This window comes from Chiloscyllium plagiosum, chromosome 11 (genome assembly GCF_004010195.1).
Source record: "Chiloscyllium plagiosum isolate BGI_BamShark_2017 chromosome 11, ASM401019v2, whole genome shotgun sequence".
Taxonomy (NCBI): domain Eukaryota; kingdom Metazoa; phylum Chordata; class Chondrichthyes; order Orectolobiformes; family Hemiscylliidae; genus Chiloscyllium; species Chiloscyllium plagiosum.
The window spans coordinates 77,507,681-77,526,751 of NC_057720.1; the positions used below are offsets into that span (position 1 = coordinate 77,507,681).

The window sequence follows — 19,071 nt, forward strand, 5'->3', positions numbered from 1 at the left end:
TCAAGGATCAGAGAGTGCTACCTAATTTTAAAAAAAGATAGCTATTTGAAAAGATGACCCCTTGAAATTTACTGCTCAGCTGACCAACTTTCACTGATGGCTAATGGGGTTACCTGGCTTTTTGTATCTAAAGCAGACACATGAACAGTCAGAATCCAGTCAGGATAAATTTGATTGCAAGAACTCAAATGTGAAGCTCTGTGAGAAGGTGAGGAGAGTTGGACATTGACAACACATTCACAGACTTTGGAGAGAAAAGGGAGGTTGAAGATGACACAGTGGTTTTTAAGGAGTGAGTTGGGGTGGGTGGTCAAGACATGTTTTCTTTGAGAAAGAGAATTAGGGTGGTTTTGATAAAAAGGAGAATGTGAACAATTAATCGCAGCAAAAATGGGAAGTAAGAAAGGTGGTTGGTCAGGGGTCTTGTGGGAATTAAGGGAACAGGATAGGGCAATCTCAATTATCCGAACGACACTGATGGGGAGTATTTTGATCAGATTATCTAACGTTCGGATAACACAGTTTACCGGGACCATGAGATCTTGCTCGTATAATTGTTGTTTGGATAATGGAGGTTGTACTGTATTTGTCTCCAGTTGAAAATTGGCTGAGATGGCATGACAGAAGATAGGAATGAGAGGAAGTTGCAACTTTACAGCAAGATCAAAGGGGAAACACTATAATAAGATTGATGCAGTAATCCAAGGAAAGGAAAGAAAGTAAAACAGGCAACTGGTTGGTTAGTCTGAATCTTAGTGACAAGGAAGAAAGCAAGTACCTCACAGTCCTTTTAGTGGACCAGTAAGGTGTGGCAGCAAATGACTCAACCAATTGTAAGGCTTCTATATTCAAATGGATTTATTTCCAGGTTTGGAATTATTTTAGAATTAATCTGATTCTATCCAAAATTGGAAAAGAATTATTTCCAAATCAAAGTATATTCTTTAAATAACAGACAAATCAAGAGAGCAAAATAGAACATGATTAAGATTGCTTTATTTCCATGTTTGAATCAAATACTTGGAATGGTACGTTTTGTTCTACGGAAGATTTACTATTTCTAAAATTTGTTTAAGACAATGGGACAATGCAGTTCATTTTGTTGGCTCAGTCTAGCTTGCAATGTTTCTGCCAACTAGAGTATTTGAAACTCATCTGAATGCATGTTTACATTGGAAGAACAAACATTTTGCATTATGTAGAAAGACAGAAGAATAATCCATAATCATACCTGAGCGTATGAAGTTACACAACTACAAATATTAATTGTAGGAAAAAAACTGCACAATGTTCATCCACTTAAGTTTTAGTTTTCAAAACTTTACTGGTGCAAAATGTGCTTGAAAGGCAAGAAAATTTCAAGAGTCACGTGTTCAGTTAATAATTCGAAGTGCGAACTGATCAAAATCTACAATACTAACGGATTTAGCAGCAAATTTACAAATTACATGTCACAGTGCTTGGCAATCACATTTCAGATAAGGAAAATCATTATCAGATGTACCACTTCCACATTTTAACGAATTTACTGCATGTGATTATGCAGATTTTATCGAGCAATTCCTATTTTTGTTAGCTTGATTATATGTAAGTTTTCCTCTCCTTAATCTACTGTATAACAGGATTCCATTACAATTATATCGAATTGTGAGCTATGTTGAGTATTAACCCTTTCTCCGATTGCTGTTCACATTAGATACGGGTTGTAAAAAAAAATGAAGGCACTTCCTTAAAGTTTGAGTCTCTGGAATAAATCCAACAGTGTAATAGATTTGGTTATATGTAAAGCCCTTTTTGTTTTTGTACAATTAGTGACAAGTCAATTCTGTACCCAGAGATCAGAGAACCCTACCTCGTTTTAAAAAGGGTAACTTTTTGAAAAGGTGACCCCTTGACATTTACTGCCCAGCTGGCCAACATTCACTGATGGCTAATGGGGTTAACTGATCTTTTGCATCTAAAGCAGACACATGGACAGTCAGAGTCCAGTCAGGATAAAGTTGTAGCCCGATGTAAAAGTTAAGGCTAAAATCAAGATTATATGCGTCTTTGGAACTATTACTGTAACTTTGTCTAACCCAACCCTTTTCTAAGCACAAGGAGAGGCGGCTATCAAAGACACTGATAAAAAATATTTTTCTTCATGGTTAGAACCAGCAAAAACATTATGTTCCTTTCTTTAATTACTTTTCGAAACATAGTCACCAGATGGTCTGATTCAAACCAGATTTCTTTCTGGCTCTCAGTTGCTATTGGCTTTCAGGCCATCCAGTAGCAGCTCTAAAGGAAAATACTTCAATGAGAGATGATAGCTCAGCAGCTTTTCTAAGGTTTTCAACAGTTACTCGTCAATTTAAATGGGTAATCATCAGAAATACCGTGCAAATTCATGTTGTCTGAAAATGAAAGATTGGGTCTTCCATCATCTTCTGCATTCCACAGCATGAAAATTTCCCATGCTTATAACACTGACAACATTACAGATCTACAGTCATTTTGTGTCTACAATTATGATGCATTATGAAAATATGATTCACAAAAGTAATAGTGCGGGGAAAAAGCCAAACTTCAATGCCTCCACTAAATTTGGTGGTGGATCTTGGTTTTCCACAGGGAGTCATTAATTCTAGTGTGTTTTGAAGAATTCAAATAGGTTCTTTCCTGAATAATGTTTTCAAAGAAACAACAATGAAGGCTTTACAAATAACACTTCCATTTTAAGTATCCACACTAGATGTATGCAATTACAGTGATTCTGTCTTAGCCATATTGTTCCCGAAATCAAAGCCACAGTTAATTTAAGATGTTTCAGATAGGTTAAGGCTGTAATATCAACTATTCTCTCAGTCTCGCAAGAGTGATAGATCAAGAAGTTATCCTCTAAGTTATCCTCTTATCTCTAATGAGGTAAGATCACTACAGAGAACTCAGTGAAGTACTTTGGATCAGAAAATATTTACAGTGTTACTGAGTCTTTAAAAGTATTAAAGTTCATAAGCTGCTTGGCTCCTTTTATTTTGACTTTAAGGTTTTTATTTAACTGTTCCATTGACTGATAGAAGACTGGGTCATGTTTAAAATTATAATGGTTACAGACTGCAGAGTCTCAGTTTCTGCTAAGAACATTCTGTCCATTTCGTAATGCGTAACATACACTATAACATTTCACATAATCTATCGTCTGTAAACATCGAGTATCAATCAAGTCAATTTTTAAAAACGAAAGGCAAACTTATTGGTCTGAATGTGTTATACTTTGGCCCTAACCAATTACTTATTACTTTGACAGTGGTATTGCTCTGTGTAGTGTGAAACACTCAGGTACAATTCACAGTTGCTCTTATGTAACAGGACTTCACGCTTTAAAAATCACCATTACACTCGAATAGAGAAATTCAGACACCCAAAGTATGTTTCCCAGCATGTACTAAATCCAGAAGTGACAATAAAACTCGGAAAATTAGTTTCATAAAGTACTTCCAACCAATGCAGTTTCAGAATACAGCAAATTATCAATGCTGAGGATCCCAGTTTTACTCCTCTCATTTCTGTGTCACCACAGATTACCAGTTTATTTGGCAAAGATTTTAAAGTTTTAAGTTCCTAGTTTGGACCACTCAGTATTGAAAGATCAGACATGTCCATTCATTCTCCCAAATTATTATAATTATGCTTCTCTATTTTGACCACACTGTTACTTAGTTCCCTGTTGAACTATACTGTATTTAAAAAGAAAAGGAAATTCCTGCATACACCAATGAAAATAAATGTTGTGGTCTTCCAGGTATCGTCTTGTGCTGTGGTGTAACAATAAATTCCTAGGTGCTACGTACGACTTCTTCTCTTGTCATTGAATAAATTTTTCAACATGTATACTTGGAGACATGACACAATGAGCATCACAGCCAGGTTCACCACTGACCAGAAATTTACCCGATCATAATTTCCTTCTTGGAGGTTTCGATCCCGTGCCTCAAAAGCTCGAAGCAGCCCCTGAATCTGGTTGCTTTTACTAAGTCTGCCTTTCACGCTGTTTATAGATTCCTGAATAAAAACACAAAAATGTCACACATTTCAAAACACAAGATATCGAGTTTGAACAGAAAGGCTACAAAATGAATTAAATGGTATTATAAGTGAGAAACAGCAAATTCTCCTCCTGAGAAAGACAATTTAATTCTGAAAATAAAACTCTAGGTGAAAAATTAAATTATCTTTAATTTTTCACAACGTTAAGATTTTATTTAATTCCACTGATTCACAGATCTTTGCTCCCAAAAAGCAGGATGACCTAATTCTTCAGTTAATACTTCTAGGTGGATGATTATTGCCCTCAATATTGAAGACGACAGCAGCATCCTCTGTTTTAAGCCTCAGATGTGCATGAAATAAATCAAGAGACTTTGAATATTATCAATTTCATCACTGCCTGGAATAAAGTTAGAAACGCAAGCAAGGTTCATACAAATTCTACTTCCTCAATTTTATAAACATCATTTTGATTAACTTAAGTAAAAACACATACTGATACAATATTTGCCTCATGTGTATTTTCAACTGGGGTTTTCTTCAGGTTCCTATCACCATTGCAATGGGAAGCAGAATTTAATCTATTAGGTAGTGAAGAAGGCATTCGATATGCTTGCCTTTATTGGTCAATGCATTGAGTATAGGTGTTGGGAGATCATGTTGCGGCAGTGCAGATCACTGGTTAGGCCACTTTTGGAATAATGCGTGCAATTCTGATCTCCCTGCCATAGAAACTTGAAAGAGTTCAGAAATGATTGACAAAGATGTTGCCAAGGATGGAGGGTTTGAACTGTAGGGAGAGGCTGAATAGGCTGGGGCTATTTTCCCTGGAGCATCGGAGGCTAAGGGATGACCTTTTAGAGGTTTATAAAATCATGAGGGGCATGGAGAGGGTAAATAGACAAGGCCTTTTCCCTGAGGTAGGAGAGTGCACAACTAGAGGGTATAGTTTTAAAGTGAGAGGGAAAAGATACAAAAGGGACCTAAAGGACAACTTTTTCACACAGAGGGTAGTGATATATGGAATGAGTTGCCAGAGGAAGTGGTGGAGGCTGGTATAATTACAACATTTAAAAGGCATCTTGATGGAATATGAATAGGAAGGGTTTAGAGGGATATGGACCAAATGCTGGCAAATGGGACTAGATTTATTTAGGATCGCTGGTTGGCATAGACCGAAGGTTCTGTTTTCATGCTCTATATCTCTGACTCTATTACTATATTATTGATCTCAGTCACATAATACCAGGGACAGGATCAACAACAAGCAAATAACATGCATCTGAATGGCCAACAGACTAGAGCGGACAAATCTGGGGGGAATTTGCTTAGCTAAAATGACAGGTGATTTAAGTAAGAACATATATTAGCTTTCCATGCCTCCCTTGGTGGTATTGTCCACCCATACTCTATTCCCAAACCAGGACTTGAAAATGGAACCATCAGACATGGTCTGTGGAGCGGTATCCGATGTCAGCCTATCAACTAAAGAAGTAATTTCAAGAAGTTACTGAAGACATACTCAAATGTAGAGTTTCTGGAGTTGTATGCTGTACAGTGCTTTCTGACTTAAATATAAGCAAATTACTGGGACATAATTGATCCTACATATGTTATACGACTTAGTCCTTATAATTATACAATCTCAAACTAGTCCTCAACAACTTGCAGCTTAAGAATACCTGAGAATTAGATTTAGTTTGCATTTTTGTGTTACTATCTTGGCAGATTCAGTACTTAGGAATTTTGCATTGTAGATTCTGTACCACCCCTTCTCATCTATAAAGTGTCAAAGTATTCTGTCTTTTTTATATTAATGTGCCAGTTTCCTCAACTTGCTTTTGCTATAAAGATTTATAACTGTTTAGTGGGCCTGGTCACAGATATATCTTGTATGTCTACTGATACACAAAGTTAAGGCTTCATTATCTGCTCAAAAAAATGATTGTTTTCAGCAAATGAACTATTTAGCATGACTGGAACATTAAGCAGGATTGTTTGCAGAGTGGAGAAGGGTGCGTTGGGCAATGAAACAAACATCTCGACACACCTTAAGAGTTAAGGGTAGAAATCCACTAGAAAATGTGGTAAATTTAGGACAGCAATCAAAACGGAAAGCAAAGACTGCATTTATCACTTGTGTCCTTTATCAAATTCACACTATGCCCTGTTTAAATGGACAAGAGTAAGACAGGAAAGGTGCAAAATGGACATCCAAGTAACTTTGAATTTTTGCTTTTATTATATACTTCACTTTGACTATACCATTATCTTCAAAACAACCATAAAACATTTAAATTAATTTATGTTAAATGCACATTCTAAACTGTTACTGCTCCCTAGTCACAATCCTTCCTGTTTGTTTTGCTGCACCTCCTCATAGGAGCTAAAGTCAGCGGTTGCAGGCCAAATACGGCAGCAAGGGAAATGAGCGCAAGAATATTACAATTTTTTTCCATGACTTGTAACAATTCCTTCCAAGATCAGACAGCATCTTACAAATTTACCAAATTGGACTGAAATTGGATTTAGCTGAGCTTAAGCCTACACCTTACAATTTCCGACTCCATGCAAAAGGCAGGAAAGATATCCCACTGTAGCAATAACTTTAAAATTTACTCCCTTATTCTTCATATATTATTGCATTCGTCTGTAAAATAAATACCCAGCAGTCAGTTCTGGGATTCGAGATCGAGGTCTTCCTATTGGATTCAAGCAATTCTATTCGCTTCTGTCACAGGGATATTAAATACTATGCAGATGGCCTGTTAACCCAAATCAGCAACACTGTGGTGAGGACAACTGAAGACAAATAGCCTGAATTTCTTTATAGCATAAAGAAGTGTGTAACCACAGCAATTCTTATCATCTGAAAAAAATGCAAATGTTTCCAGGCCACTTCAAATACTGGAATGATTAGACTTTAAATTTACCTTTATTACTAATATATCTGTACAAAAATAACCAAAGTGACCATAGTGTTCAATGCAGTTAATGCATGCAATACAGGATGAAATCCATATTAACAACAGAACATGACCTTGCTGAATTATGTACATGCAAGGATAACAGTAGTGCTTCACAAACAATTTTCCAACATAACTCCATTTTATCTTAGCACCAACTTCTCAAGGGTAATTAGAGATAGGAAACAAATATCGGCCTCAACAGCAATGTCCACATTCCTTGAGGAATATATTTTAGAAACACTTGTCACTAGCAAAAACAAAACAGCAATAAAGAATCCTATAGCATGGCAAAAACGTTTGAGTATGAACATGTAATAAATAATACATACTGAAAATACAGATTTTCATGTTTTTAATAAGTTCTTTAAAAGTATTATTTTATGTAGTCATAGTTTCAGCTGAGCTTTCAATCTCTTCTACTCAAAGAGGAACAGCTCCTCTTTTCCCACAACACACATGCATCCCTCTTCACTCACTAGTCACTCAAGTTCACCCCCCCCCTCCCCCCCCACACACACACTCACTAGCTATTCTTCCCAAACACCATTTCCCTATGCACTCACTCACTAGGCTCACTCTCCATTTTCCTTCCTAAGCTTACTCACTTGCTTCTATTCCCAAACCACCTCTGTCACCACCCTTCCCACTCAGCACACTCACTCACGCCTTCACTATTCCCTTCAATCCTTCCACATCCCCATTGCACTCCCCACCATTCATCTCTTCCTACTACTCCACCCTTCTACCTCCTCAAGCATCTTCTTCATGTTCCCAGTTTCCTGTTGTTGCTCTTGCTGTTTATGTCAGCATGTAAGCTATGGCTGCACTTTGTCTGATACCACTTGGATGCACACTTTCAGTGAACATTTCCCCAGTGGATATAAGCTTGGGCCTCAGGGGCCCTGACCCAGAAGAACGAAGGAGCATTGTCCTTTCCATTACTGGACATTTGGATAGCATCAGGGTTTAGAATAGCCTGAACCCAAGAGGCATATGCTGCCAAGAGTGGGAAGTCACTGAGACCATGTCCAACTGGAACTTTTCTGCCCCCCACGCCTGTCTTGGGGCCAGAGCCTGAAGTTAAGGTTGGGCTTGAGTGGCTCCATTGGTAACTGAGCCTTAGACTGTGTGAAAAGATCCAGGTATCTGTGCCAATTACTTTCTCAGTGGAGTTGACAGTAAGAAGATTGCTGAGTGCAGGAAGGTGCTCTGTAAGCTGCGCATGGGAGCAGATGTTACTAGATAAAGTTAAAAAATCACAACACCAGTTTATAGTCCAACAGCTTTATTTGGCAGCACTAGCTTTTTGAACACTGCTCCTTCATCAGGTGGATGTGGAGTAAAAGATCGTAAGACACAGAACAACTACCTGATGAAGGAGCAGTGCTCCCAAAGAAACCTGTTGGACTATAACCTGGTGTTGTGTGATTTTTAACTTTGTACATCCCTGTCCAACACTGGCATCTCCAAATCATTACCAGATAAAGGATGGTGAGAACAAGTCACCTTCCTATGGGATAGGAATGCTTGAATCGCCTAATCATACAATGTCAATCAGATAGGCAGCAGATTAAAGAGGGAGAAAGGCTGAGCAACAATTCCCCTGAACCAAGGGAAGTTGAATAAATATTAAAAAGATATAATTCCACGATCCAAAAGTCAGCATTCCAACAAATGTTCATAACTTCTCAGATGTGGACGAACAATAGATAAATCTGGTGCTTACGGGCAGTTACTATTGTAGTTTATTTCTACTTATGTTCGATTTATGCAATATTCTTCATACAAGAGTCATGACAGCATAAACTCAGAGGCTGACCAGTCACCTACTAGAATATCTTCCAGTTTCATATCGAGCAATTCCCCTCCTTGTAGTAAATCCTTCCAGCTGTTTGGATCACCCTCAGGTTCCATATTGTCCAGAATAAGCTCAAAGAAGACTATCTTCTCTGATATCGAACTAAATGAATTGTCAAAGCAAAACATGTAGTCTCCATTCTCAGTTTCAATGCTATAAGTGAAAGAAAAATTTTTATTTTCAATATTCAAATTCTTAATGAGTTCATCAAAAATGAATTCAATGTAGATGACAAACAAGGTAGAAGTTTCTGTCATATCCAATATTTCACTGTTGCTGCATCAATGCATTTGTATCAGTTTAATCATATGACCAATATGGGAGTGGGCCCACTTTGGAACGAACAATGAATTTTTATCAGAATTTGACTATTTAAAGTTTGATCAATTCTCATCAATTAACTTTACCAGTACAGAAAAGTACAGCATAGAAATAGGTCTCTGGCCTAACTCGTTCATGCCAACCAGGTTTCCTAAATTGAACTAGCCCCATTTGCCTGTATTTGGCCCATATCCCTTTAAATATTTCCAATCTACGTACCTGTCTAAATGTCTTTTCAATGTTGTAATTGTACCCTCCTCTGCCATTTCCTCTGGCAGCTCATTCCATATGTGCACCTCCAGTGTGTGAAAATGTTGCCCCCCAGACCCCTTTTAAATATTTCCCCTCTCACTATAGTTCTATAAATACAATATGCAGATCTCACTGTTTAAGATACTTCTGAATGACTTGAAGTTATTTGTCTTTAATGTTTAGTAAATTAATGGCAGCAGTCAATCTGCACAGTGTTGCCAGCCATAACTGCCTGTAATGTGTGCTATTAAAATTTAAAGTCAAACCTGAGAAAGTTCATTGCACTACATTCAAGGGTTGACTAGCTTTGTAATCAAATGTTAGGTTTTGATGATAATCCCAATATTTCTAATGTGCCCCATTCTAGGAAGGTGATAGTCTAGGGGTATTATCACAAAACTGTTAATCCAGAGACCCAGGTAATGTTCTGGGAACCTGGGTTTGAATCCTGCCACGGCAGACGGTGGAATTTGAAATCAATTAAAGTAAATCTGGAATTAAGGATCTAATGGCGACCAATAATCCATTGTTGATTGTTGAAAAAACCCATCTGGTCCACTAATGTCCTTGAGGGAAAAAAACTGCTGTCCTTACCTAGTCTGGTTTATATGTGACTGACACTTAACTGCCCTCTGGGCAATAAGGGATGGACAATAAATGCTGCTTAAACAGTGATGCCCTCATTCCTTGAATGAATAGAAAGAAAAATACACTATGTTGAAAGTTGACAGGATTTGATTTAAAAATCTTATCTTGCATTCACTATGGCTCCACTCAAGCACATCCTTGTAATCTTCTCCAGTCTCATACCTCAGCTCAAAATTCTGGCCTTTGGCTTTCCTCCTTCCTACCCACATCCCACTTCAAGAGCAGAGTTTTCAGCTACTTCAGCTACAAAGACAGAGGGTTAATTTTTTCACCATCCCCAGTCAGCCAAGTAATCAAATAAACACTCAGTACTGAATAGACTCAGTAGGTTAGCCATACCTAAAACGTCAACTCTGTTCATCTCTCCAGAGATGTTGCCAATTTTGCAGAGTTTTTCTAGGATTCATTGCTTTTGTTTCAGATTTCCAGTATTTTGCTTTTGTATTAGAACCAAATATTGATTTGTACTTGTGCAGAACTATTAATTCCTTCAAGTGTGCAACATTTTCCCTTAAAAAGACTTCAAATGTTTTAATTTTATATCCAACTATCTGCTTGAATATAACCTGACTGTTGGAAACAAGCTAGTGTGACCATTTGGTGACAGTATCAGTCATATATTAATAGATCTAAATGTTCTAGACTGTCTAAATTCAAAATTTAAAGGTCCTACCTCCTGCTGCCATGGTATTAGCTGAAGACTACATTACAGAAGTGACCTAGTTTTATAAAAAGCAATTCATATATGAACTAATAGAGACTGAGAACTAACATACTGTGACATCTGGTGTCATTGGCAGTGATATATTAATAGACTTGAATGTGCTTTGAACAGTCCATAGAAACACACGAAGGTCTTCTTCATGCTGACAAGTCGTCAGCTGAAGACTGCATTATAGGAGCAACCAGTGGCAAAAACAGGGGGGGGGGGGAGAAATACAATACACACAAATCAGATTGCAGAACATGAGAATTGCTCATGACTTAGCGCATTGGAAACTGAATTGTGTAACTGTTATCAGTGACATATGGTCCACTATGTTATCCATTTCATCTGAATGACCTTGGCTCACTTACTGGTGATACCTCTGCAATTTTCTGAAGAGGGCAGTATGTAATACCACAGTTTATTATTAGCAAATATTTATTTATGTGCTAACAATGCTTCAAAAGAAATTAAAAACATGAAAAGAACACAGATCTGTAATAAGATTGTTAATACTGCATATTTAAATATTTATCCCTGATTGTGCACCTCTATTATGCCATAATGGACAAAGGTTCTGTGACATGTCACAGGTAAAGTTAATGAGCTAATCAGATTAAAGTTTAACCTGAAGTGAATAAAGAAACACATCTGGACCAAGACTCACCTGACAAAAAAAAACTCCATGTAGAACATCAGCCATTCTCACTTACCTGTGTACTCCATCAGATTTCCTCTGATCAAAATACAGAATATTTCCATTTGGTGATGTGATGTAGAAATCCACATCTAATCCTGCCCCGTCAATCACCTACAATGCAGATGACAAAAATCAGTGGACTTTTCCTCAGGGTGCTCCTTTGCTTGCTCATATGTGTATGTGTCTGATTCATACATTCCTAAATAATGTTTATCTTTGTTCAGCCTTTCAGTCACAAAATTCCTCCTCAGTCCAGGGAACATATTAAATGCAAAATGCATTATTTGCCATTATGTTCACCAATCTACCATGTAATTAATGCAAATCTGCAGACAAATAATTAAAATCACATTGATCAACAGCAATGGTTGCAAATATTTTTTATTTCAAATTTAATAGATTAGTGAACAATGCATTTTAAGCCTGCAGCTATGGTCAGTGATGGCGAAAGGTCCTTTTTTTTTCCATCACGATTAATAGGGAATCTCTCTTGCTGTTACCACCTGCCAGTGGCATATATTGGATGATTTTCTTGAGGATATTTGGTCTTTGGCTACATTAGGAATGCACCTTCCTTGGTCAAGTCAAAGAGTGGAAGTTTCATTTGGAACATCTGGCTCAGAAACAGGGACACCACCCACTGCAGCACAAGGCCTCCCTATGAGATCTATATGCAATTAAATTTTAACAATAATTTTGATGCTAAATATGCATAATCAAAAACTAAATCTTGGAGAGTGCAGAGAAACAAGTGAAAAGAACTTTGTATTAAGAAAGGACAGACATATGGGCAGATACAACTGACAATGTCCTGAAATTGGATCAGAGTTGAAGTTAAATTAATGCCACTGATCAGTTTGTCCAACAATGTGATAGGCATTGGTTTAAAACAATTCAAACTATCCCCTTCCAACCTCTTATCCCAAATATAGCAATTAAAACATACCCTAAATTACAAAAAAAATTAAAAAGGGATTTAAAAAGAAACAGAAGAAAAAGTAACATTTAGCAATTGTAGCAGTGATTATATTCAGATTAAATTCCAAGGGCAAAGCTGACTTTACCCTCCTCTCAAATTCTGGTAGGAGAAATTATCATCATTATTTTCAAAGGGTTAACTTAAAACTTTGATAAACTTGGCCACAAAGAAAGGAACACTGACAATAAGGCAGATTATATTTGTAAAGTAAATGGACATGTAAACTTGCAGTTGAAATGAAGTATACAAAACAAGTACTTGATTGACAAGTAATTTTGCTATGTTTTCAGGTTTGAAGCTCCTGACATTTACATTCTAGAATAATGCAAAGTGGCTAGCATACATCAGAAATAGAAGTAGCCTTTGCCCTAGGGAAATGCTGGGAAGAGAAAACCAGCTAGTTCGTACTAGCTGTGTTGAAATTATCTCAATTGCATTTGAAAAAGTAGAAAGGATCTTCTAGGGCGTTAAACTGAAGTTACATTTAATAAATTCATCTTTGAAAAGCTCGGAGGTATCATATTGTAATACATCTAAATTAAACTTTGATGCATGTGTCACTGGGCAGGGCACTTTTAAAATCCACCTGCCACATATGCAGGTTTACAAAATGTTGTGGACTGTGAGTCACAATATGCTAAGTCTCAAAGTTCAGTACTGGAAAACCATTGAAGTACTGGGCCATGCAAGTTTACTTTGGATTCATGGTGCTAGGTCACAGTGAACCAATCAATTATAATCACAACATCTGAAGAACGTCCTGCCAACAAATTGGTCACAGGCTAATTCTGGGGCACAGGCCAGGGAGGAGATGTCTAGCTTTCATTGCTTTCAGGTATGCTGAAGGTCTCCCACAATCAATTGGGACCACAGCAACCAGAATATGCAATTGATGCCAACAACAGCTTTATTCTTTAAATTTGATAAGTTTCTTTTTTTGAGAGAGAGATTTGCATGTATTTTTAATAGTGCCTTTTCAAAGAGAGAGCATTTGATTGGATTTTGCTGAGTTAGACACTGGGATGAGACTAATAGGAATCTTTTTTTGCAGTTTCTGTAAAAGCATTTTTTACACCTACAAATGAATTTTACAGACTCTAGGATTCTCAGATTTATTGTACTCCTACTTCATTTTGCAGTGCCACGTACCCAATAAGACCACAACAGAAAAGATTTCACAAGTCATAAAATTGAACATCATACCTCAGATAATGTTTAATTGCACAAGAGATTTTGTGATAATCATTACTGAGGCTATCATATGTATAACAATTGTGGTTAACTATATTTGGCTAGAGACTATTCATGAGTTATTGTTCAAACGTACAAAAAGATACTTTCATGTTGCTGGCGGTTAACTGGACATGGCCTTCACATGACCTCATGATTCTGTTCTTTGTAACTGGAGATAGAGAATCTACTGTCGTGTCTTTTCTTGCTGCTTGCGCACCGCTACTTCTGGTTTCTCTACGAGTCTAACTTTGTTTCCCCTCACCGAATCTTCTAATATCTAACCTATCCTTGGTGACATAATCCAAAAACAGGATACTACACTTACACATGCACACTGATAACACTCAGCTCTACCTCACCACCACCTGGCTCAACTCATCCAATGTTGCTACTTCAGAGAGCTTATGTGACATTCAGTACTGAATGGATGACCAAGAAATTTCCTCCTGGGTGAGATAAAGGCTGAGTGAGTACTTCTGAGAATTGATTTCAAAGTGGGAGGGAGACAAAGTCTCAGTGAGGCTATGTGGGAATTTCGTTCAAAGTGGGAATTCAATGTTGAGGGAAAGAATAGCCTTACCGTAGGGTTTGCTGCAGGAAGTTACCTAGACACCTTGCTCCATGAACTGGTCATATCCCTCAGGCTAGATAATTCAAATTTGGCTTGTGATCAGGAGCAGTAAAATGTGACTGCAGGCAAGGCTGATATGGGAACCTAATGGGAAGCTGTCATGAAGCTTCAACCTCTACAACTGTTTAACAGTTAAGAGGCTCTTGCAAATTTTGAGAATGAGAGTGGGGAAGACAGGGAGGATGAATAAACTGAAAATGGCACATTCAAGTTTGGGGGAGGAAATCAGAATATGGTGGTGATAGGAAACAATATAATTAGAGAGACAAATACTGTTCTCTGGGGCTGTTAATGCAAGTCCTCAAGGCTAGGTTGCCTACCTAGTGCCAGGATCAAGAATATTCCTTATGGCTGAGAGGAACCTGGAGTGAGAGGAGAGGGATCCAGTTGTCGTCATCCAAATTGATATTAACATAGGATAGGATAGGAAAGGAAATGAGGTAAAATTGAAAGAATTTGAACAATTAATAGTTAAACTAAAAATCTCTCAGGATTATTGGTCAAAGATTGTTGTGGGCGAAATGAATTTTACCTGATGGGTAATAGCATCAGCACTCTGTAGAAGAGAGCTGTTCTGATGAGATGGGTTTTATTTGTGCTGGGTGCAGTAAACTAGCAAACTGAAATAACTGGGGACATAGAGAGAGCTTTAAACTAATTAAAGTGGTGGGGAGGGGTTGGGGGTGGGAATAGAGGCTTACAAAACAAAGTACATGGCAACATTAAGACCATAAGATGCAGAAGCAAGCCACTGAGTCTGCTTTGCCATTCAGTGAAATCATTAATGTGATAACCTCAACTCCACTTTGTTGGCATATCCCCAAGACTCTGCATTCTCTTACAGATTAAAAATCTTTCTCGGCGTTGAATACACCGAGCAACCTGGCCTCAACAGCCACTGTGGTAAAGAATTCCACAGATTCACTATCATCTGTGAAAGAAAAAACATTCTTTATCTGTCTTAAATAGGTGACACCTGATGATAGACTCTCACAAAGGGAAGCAACCTCTCTGCATCCATCCTAAGAGGCTCGTGTTTTAATAAAGTCTCCTAAATGCCTACATGTACAAGGATAATCTACATTACCTCTCCCCAATGGAATATTCCTCCATATCTAAAATTAATCAAGTGAATCTGCTTGATCATACTATCTATTTCTGCATGCCTTATATTACATGCTTAATAATAGACTAACACTTTCTCAATGGCAGACTTTAAACAAACTAGCCTATAGGTACCTGATTTTGCCTTCCTCACTTTTTGAATAAGGGTATTGTATTGGCAATTTTCCAAACTTCTGGGAATTCTCCTGAATCAAAGGATTCTTCAAAGATTACTAGTAGTTCATCCATTATCTTTGCAGCTACTTCCTTTAAAACCTTACAATGCAATCCATCAAGTGCAGGAGACTTACTGGCCTTTAGTAGCTTTTTATTAATGATAGTTATTGTGCTCATTTTCTCTCTCTCTCCCCTCTCTTCAGTTCTCTTACCATTTACATTTTCTGGAATGCTATCAGTGTTAGAACACAGAACAGTACAGCACATCAGCCCTTGATGTTGTGCGAACCTTTTATCCTACTCTAAGATCAAACTAGCCTACATACCCTACATTTTACCATCATCCATGTGCCTATCCAAGAGTCACTTAAATGTCCCCAATGTATCTGACTCTACTACCACTGCTAGCAGTGCATTCCACGCATCCACCACACTCCGTGTAAAGAACTGACCTCTGACATCTCCCCTAAACCTTCTTCCAATCACCTTAAAATTATGCCCCCTCATGATAGCCATATCCACCCTGAGAAGAAGTCTCTGGATATCAACTCTACCTATGCCTCTCATCATCTTGTACACCTACACCAAGTCATTTCTCATCCTCCTTCGCTCCAATGAGAAAAGCCCTAGCTCCCGCAAGCTTTCTTCATAAGACATGCCCTCCAATCCAGACAGTATCCTGGTAAATCTCCTCTGCATCCTTTCTAAAGCTTCCACATCCTTCCTATAATGAGGCGATCAGAACGAACACAATATTCCAAATGTGGTCTGTAGAGCTTTATAGAGCTGCAGCATAACCTCTCAAACTCTCTGCTAATGAAAGCCAACACACCATGTACCTTCTCAACAACCCTATCAACTTGGATGGCAACTTCAAGGGATTTACAAGATGTGGTCCCCAAGTTCTCTGTTTCTCCACACTGCCAAAAATCCTGCCTTTAATCCTGAAATTTGCATTCAAACTCAACCTTCCAAAATAAATCATTTCACACTTTTCCAGGTTGAACTCCATCTGCCACTGTTCTCTAGCATGAAGAATGATGCAAGATAGTTATTCTTTTGTGAAATATTTATTCAGCTCCCACATTCTCATGCTTTGTGTGCTACGGGAGCTCCAAGCAGCATCTGGACAGCAATGTACATTGTGTCAAGAAGCAAACCACAGTATATGTAGAATGACGTGAGGGTTTTGTAGTTGGATAATTTCTACTTTCCCCCTGACTGGAACTTAATATAAAGACATGAACAGGAGTAGGCCATTCAGCCTCTTAAGCCTAGTCCATCATTCAAACTAGATCTTGACTGGTCATTCACTTCAATATCATTTTCTCACAGCATCCCCATATTCCCTTTCTGGCATTATTGTAGTATCCAGAAATCTATTAATTTCTGGTTCTGGTAAAGTAATCTAATCTAATCCTTCTGGGGTGGAGAATTCAAAAGATTCATCAATGCTTAGGTGAAGAAATTCCTCTACATTTCAATTCTAATAAGACCCTATTCCCCTAGACGAGGGAAAACACATTCGGCATTTACCCCAGTGATCAAGTTACAAGATCTCTCTCCTTTGTAACCCTAGAGGCCCAGTCTCTTCGTAAGGCACAGATTACAGATAGGGTGGTTAGTGTGTGGAACGACTGCCCGAGGAAATGATGGATACAGGTACAGTTACAACATTTAAAACACATTTGGATAAGTACATGAATAGGAAAGATTTGGAGGCATATGGTCCAAACGCAGGCAGGTGGGGATAATTTAGTTTGGGAACATGATCGATGTGGATTGTTTTGTCCAAAGGGTCTGTTTCCGTGCTGTATGTCTCTATGATCCACCCTACCCCAACCCAAACCCAACATCACTGTATATCACAAAGCCACAGTCTCATCTCACCAGCATGCCACCCTCACACCCCCTCCAGCATAATCCCATCGTGCATCCTGTCTCCCTCCTAAAAAGATCCTGCCAGCGTGCCCACGTCTCGGCAGCACTGCCTCCACTACTCGTGTAACCAAATCTTTCCCTTCTTCGAGCTTACGACCTGCTTGAGGCACTAGGAGGCCCACTGGGACTGGGATCGTGCTGTCGGGGAGGGAAACTCATGCCAGGCCAATCAAAACCTGGCCGTTTATTTCCATCCGCATCCAAGTGAAAGAGAAATATATACAGTAAAGGCAAAACTCCGACAGAAAACGTCTCTATGGAGTGTGCCCGTGGCCGACCTGATACTCAATTTCCAGGGTGGCATCTTTCTTCATGGTTTGGTAGAAACATTCCTTCCGCCCCGCCGGCAGAGTGAAAGTGAAATCGCTGTCAAAGGACTGGGGGAAACTGAATGAAACCTGCACCAAGTCAGAGAGAAGGGGCAGCAGCAACAGGAGGGGGCCCATGGCTGTCTGGAAGGAGGGCGGGAGGGAAGAAATCAGCGAAGGGAGCGGAACGGATCAAAGGCGGCCACCGGCCCCAGAGCTCGCGACCAGACCTTTGACCCCGCCAACGGCAGCGCGAGCGCCCGCGGCCCAATCACGTCGCGCAACCCCAGCCGCGCGAGCTGCGTCACACCAACCGCCTGCCCGGCCTCGCCGTTCGGTTGAGCATTAAAAATTCTCGTCACTTCGCTTCGTTCAACTTCCATCGTTTATTTAAAACAAAAACTTCCACTCGTTATTAAATGTGGATCGTAGACGAAGTCCATGTTTTCAGTTTGTTGACTTAGCCATTCGAGATTTTCACATCCCCGCCCTTCTTCCGCAAGGTTTTCTGGTACCTGTAGTCCCGAGCGGCCGCTCGCCGGGCGGGCCGTCGATGAGAAAACTACAGCTCCCATAGTGCATTCCGGCAGCCGTCATTGGACTTTGCGGGGGGGGGGCGGAAGGAGGAAAAAGGATGTGCGTGACTAAACAGTGAGAGCTGGGTGAGCGAATGAAACGGGCTTTCTGTTTGTGGCGTCACGTGGTCGCGCACGCTTGCGGGGGGGGTGGGGCTTGGTTTTGGGAGGCGGATCTCGCTCCGTCTTGCTTCGGCTCTCGGCGACCGCACGTCACTGGCGTGGGCGGGGCGTGCGGTGTCAGCGAGCGCGCGGGGGGGGGGCGTGGTTTAAAGAGGCTCCAACTCGACAGTACAGGTTGAGACTAGTGGGGCCGTTCCGGGAGGTGGAGGCAAGGAAGCGGCGCTGTTATTGCTGCTGCTGCGGGGACGAGGGGAAGGGAAGGAAAGGAAGTTGAATTAGAGAAACCCGTGGGATGAACGGGCCGGGCCTGCCGTGTGGGAGCGCGAGAGTGTGGCGGGGGGAAGAGAAACCTTCCGGGCTCCCCGCGGGGAGCGGCCTGAGGCCGGAGTGAAAGCCATCCAGCAGCCGGTTTGGAAGAAGGGGGAGGGTGGGAGAGAACCACGAGGATGTTAACGGCTGTGAGAAGATGAACCAGCGGCACGTTTTGTTTGTATGTTTGATTCTCTCGGTGTTATAT

The 19,071-nt window shown here is 39.6% G+C and overlaps 2 protein-coding genes across 6 annotated transcripts in view; one reads left to right on the top strand and one right to left on the bottom strand.

Annotated features, from left to right (window-relative positions):
- Positions 1–979: 979 nt before the first annotated feature.
- On the bottom strand, positions 980–18,399 carry tmed5 (transmembrane p24 trafficking protein 5). 2 transcript variants are annotated; one of them, XM_043699901.1, is made up of 4 exons: positions 18,171–18,399; positions 11,497–11,594; positions 8,829–9,009; positions 980–4,044 (listed from the first exon to the last, which is right to left on the bottom strand). In XM_043699901.1, the coding sequence occupies exons 1-4, from the start codon at positions 18,237–18,239 to the stop codon at positions 3,826–3,828; spliced, it is 567 nt and encodes a 188-aa protein (XP_043555836.1). In that variant the 5' UTR covers positions 18,240–18,399; the 3' UTR covers positions 980–3,825. The 2 variants fall into 2 exon arrangements, with proteins under 2 accessions (XP_043555836.1, XP_043555833.1); XM_043699898.1 differs by lacking the exon at positions 18,171–18,399 and adding an exon at positions 17,827–18,137.
- Positions 18,400–18,735: 336 nt separating this feature from the next.
- Positions 18,736–19,071, top strand: part of suco (SUN domain containing ossification factor) — an 81,790-nt gene continuing 81,454 nt past the window's right edge. For 2 of the 4 annotated variants that reach the window (XM_043699894.1, XM_043699896.1), the window contains exon 1: positions 18,743–19,071. This exon ends at the window's right edge or, in 1 of these variants, runs on beyond it. In XM_043699894.1, coding sequence (XP_043555829.1) covers positions 19,021–19,071 — 51 coding nt within the window. In that variant the 5' untranslated portion in view covers positions 18,743–19,020. The other 2 variants (XM_043699897.1, XM_043699895.1) reach the window with 2 other exon arrangements.

Coding starts and splice junctions, on each gene's coding strand:
- tmed5 (XM_043699898.1), bottom strand. CDS start 17,994: ATGGGCCCCCTCCTGTTGCTGCTGCCCCTTCTCTCTGACTTGGTGCAG. Junction 11,595..17,826: donor CCCTGGAAATTGAGTATCAG/GTCGGCCACGGG, acceptor TCTGCATTGTAG/GTGATTGACGGGGCAGGATT. Junction 9,010..11,496: donor AAATCTGATGGAGTACACAG/GTAAGTGAGAAT, acceptor TTTCACTTATAG/CATTGAAACTGAGAATGGAG.